At 53.8% G+C, this 2469-nt stretch overlaps 1 protein-coding gene across 1 annotated transcript; it reads right to left on the reverse strand.

Annotated features, from left to right (window-relative positions):
- Positions 1-297: 297 nt before the first annotated feature.
- Positions 298-2256, reverse strand: LOC136319554 (lysine-specific demethylase 4D-like). Its single transcript, XM_066252763.1, has one exon. It carries the CDS (start codon positions 2251-2253, stop codon positions 298-300), a length of 1956 nt encoding a protein of 651 aa, XP_066108860.1. The 5' UTR covers positions 2254-2256.
- Positions 2257-2469: the final 213 nt, after the last annotated feature.

The raw sequence follows: 2469 nt of genomic DNA on the forward strand, positions 1-2469 counted from the left end.
CCTTATCAAGGCATACCAAAGCAGAGGAGCTCATATCCTGAAGGTCATATCAAAACAAGCAGTGTCCATGACACTTAGGACAACACAGAGGCCAAAGGCCCATCGATGTTCAGGAATGGGCTGATGGAGGAGGTCCACTTCCGTGGTGACTAGTAGCCCTGGTTGTTATATTAGTAGAAACATCTGGCACCTTAAGAAATATATCATTTCTAGGACATAAAGCATCTTGACTTGGAAATAGATCCAGCCAGATTATTGCTTGGCTGGGAAGTTCTGGGTGGTTCCCAGGGCTGAGGGTCAGATACAACCATATTTGGCAATTTCTTCATCAGTGATAGGCTCAAAGACCAAAGACCATCCACTGGTGGTGAACATGTTCCAGGACTCAAGAGATGCAGCTGTCTCTAGCTTTAGCCCCAGGGGATCAGTATTAGGGGGTCCTAGAAATTTTGGCAACTGCAGCCAGGTTAGGGCCATAGAGGCATAAGAATGATCCATCCTTACAACATCAGAAATGTTCACAGGGGACTTGCAGTTTCCAGCAGTGTTTGCCGGCAACGATCTCACAGTCCCAAAGACGTTGGGAGGAGTTAGCGGGACACTATCAGGAAGATTGGCTGTAATACTGTCCAGAGATTGCAGGCACGGGCCATGGTGCATCGGTTCATTGGGATCTAATGGGGGCCCCAAGGGTTGAAGATCAGGGGCACAACAGCAACCTAAAGCCTCCACAGGATGAAAGGACCCAGGACTGAGTATTGCAGGATTGTCTAACGAGAGTCCAACAACAGGCCAGGCTTCGGAGTCCAGGGATATGCGCGCCGTGTCCACTGAGCGGCGCCGCTTCGCTCGAGCCTGAACTGTTGACTCTTGAGTTCCCTGTTCCCGGGAACGACGACCACGAACACACTTGCCAGTTGGCTGAAGATCCCGGGCAGAGGGACCCGGGGTTGGCGGCAAGGATGGCTCGGGTTTCGAGGAGCAGCGGGAGGCAGCAGCTCTGGCCTGGGCGGCAGAGGCAGCGCCCCGGGCTGGCGAGGGGCGCACGGACGCCTGGCGCACAGGGGCGCGGCGTCGGGACCCACTGCCCGTGCCCGCCGGCCTAGGGCTGCGCGGGGACCGCTGGGGCTGGAGGTGCCTCAGGCCCAGCGCGGCTCTCCTCGCGGACCGGCCCGCCCTCCAGGTACTCAGCTCCCGGCTGTCCGGCGCCGTGGGTTCCACGTGGTCCACAACAGTTCGGTCCTGCCCGCGTTTCCACTGCTCGTAGCGCTCGGGCTGCAGGATGCGCACAAAGGCGTCCATGGAAAAGCTGACCTTGGCTTCCCCGCAGCTGCACTGAGAGGCCACTTTGCCATAGTCGATCCATCGCAGGGTGGCAAAGTTGATGGCCTCCGCACAGTTGAAGCCATGGTTGAAGCCAGCGTGGTAGCCATAGGGAAACGTCACCATGAACTCTCCGGCCTCCTGAGTGATGCGACTGAAGGGGATCCCGTTCTCCCTGAGCACAGTGGGCGAGATGAGAGCCACCTTGTGCCGCAGGAAGGCCTCACAACCCCGAGCGCTGCCTGGGAACAGCTCCCTGGCCAGGCGTTCCAGGCGCTGGCCGTGCTCTGGGGGCACTGCGTACCAGGTTTTGGGCTCCCCGAAGTGCAGGTAGTTGATGCTGTAAAGGTCCATGTCTTCCGTGTGCCAAGCGAAGGTGGTCTTCCACATGCCAAAGTACAGGTACGGTGTGTTGACGCCTTTGATGACAACTCCACACTCCTGCTCCAGCAGGTCCTGAATGGTTCCCAAGTGGCCAAGGTTCCACTCTTTAGTGTTTACATCAAATAAGGAGCCACTGATGTCAGCGCCATAGATGGGCGAATGGTAGAGCCGGGTTTTCCAATATTTTCGCTCCAAATCCTCAAAATCCAAGTGTGGTGGAGTGCGGTATTTTCCACTGTTTGCCAGGTGGCGGTACTCCCCCACAGTCATGGCTTTCTTCCTCTTGTGGTATTGAATAAACACGCCTGCCCGGCCATGGGCCACCTGCTGGAGAGGAGTGGCTATTAAGATGTCACTGATATCATCATAGGTCTGTCTGGCTTTCCATTCCTTGGGCGGAATTATCTTAGCCAGACCAGCTCGGTGGGCACCTTGGGATTCTATGTAATCAATATAGTTGTTGAAATCTTTAAATTCTTCTATGGTTGGGTGAAAAGTCATGATTGTATAACTTGGGTTCTGGGTAAGACAGTGCTTAGACTTCATGGCTGTAATATAAGCACCTGTCTCCCAGGTTCTTGGGTATGTTTTAGGTACGTCTTCTCTACTCTTTAAAAAGAGTTTTGCACAATCAACTGTTCAAATTATTTTAAAAACAATTTTTTTTTTGTATATCCTTGAGGCAGTAACTCAGACTTGAGTGTTTAACAATTAAGCCTCTTTCAGGCTTGCAGATGCACCAGTGGGACTACACTCTGGTCA

Source organism: Saccopteryx bilineata, chromosome 1 (assembly GCF_036850765.1).
Source record: "Saccopteryx bilineata isolate mSacBil1 chromosome 1, mSacBil1_pri_phased_curated, whole genome shotgun sequence".
NCBI classification, from domain to species: domain Eukaryota; kingdom Metazoa; phylum Chordata; class Mammalia; order Chiroptera; family Emballonuridae; genus Saccopteryx; species Saccopteryx bilineata.

Coding starts and splice junctions, on each gene's coding strand:
- LOC136319554 (XM_066252763.1), bottom strand. CDS start 2,253: ATGAAGTCTAAGCACTGTCTTACCCAGAACCCAAGTTATACAATCATG.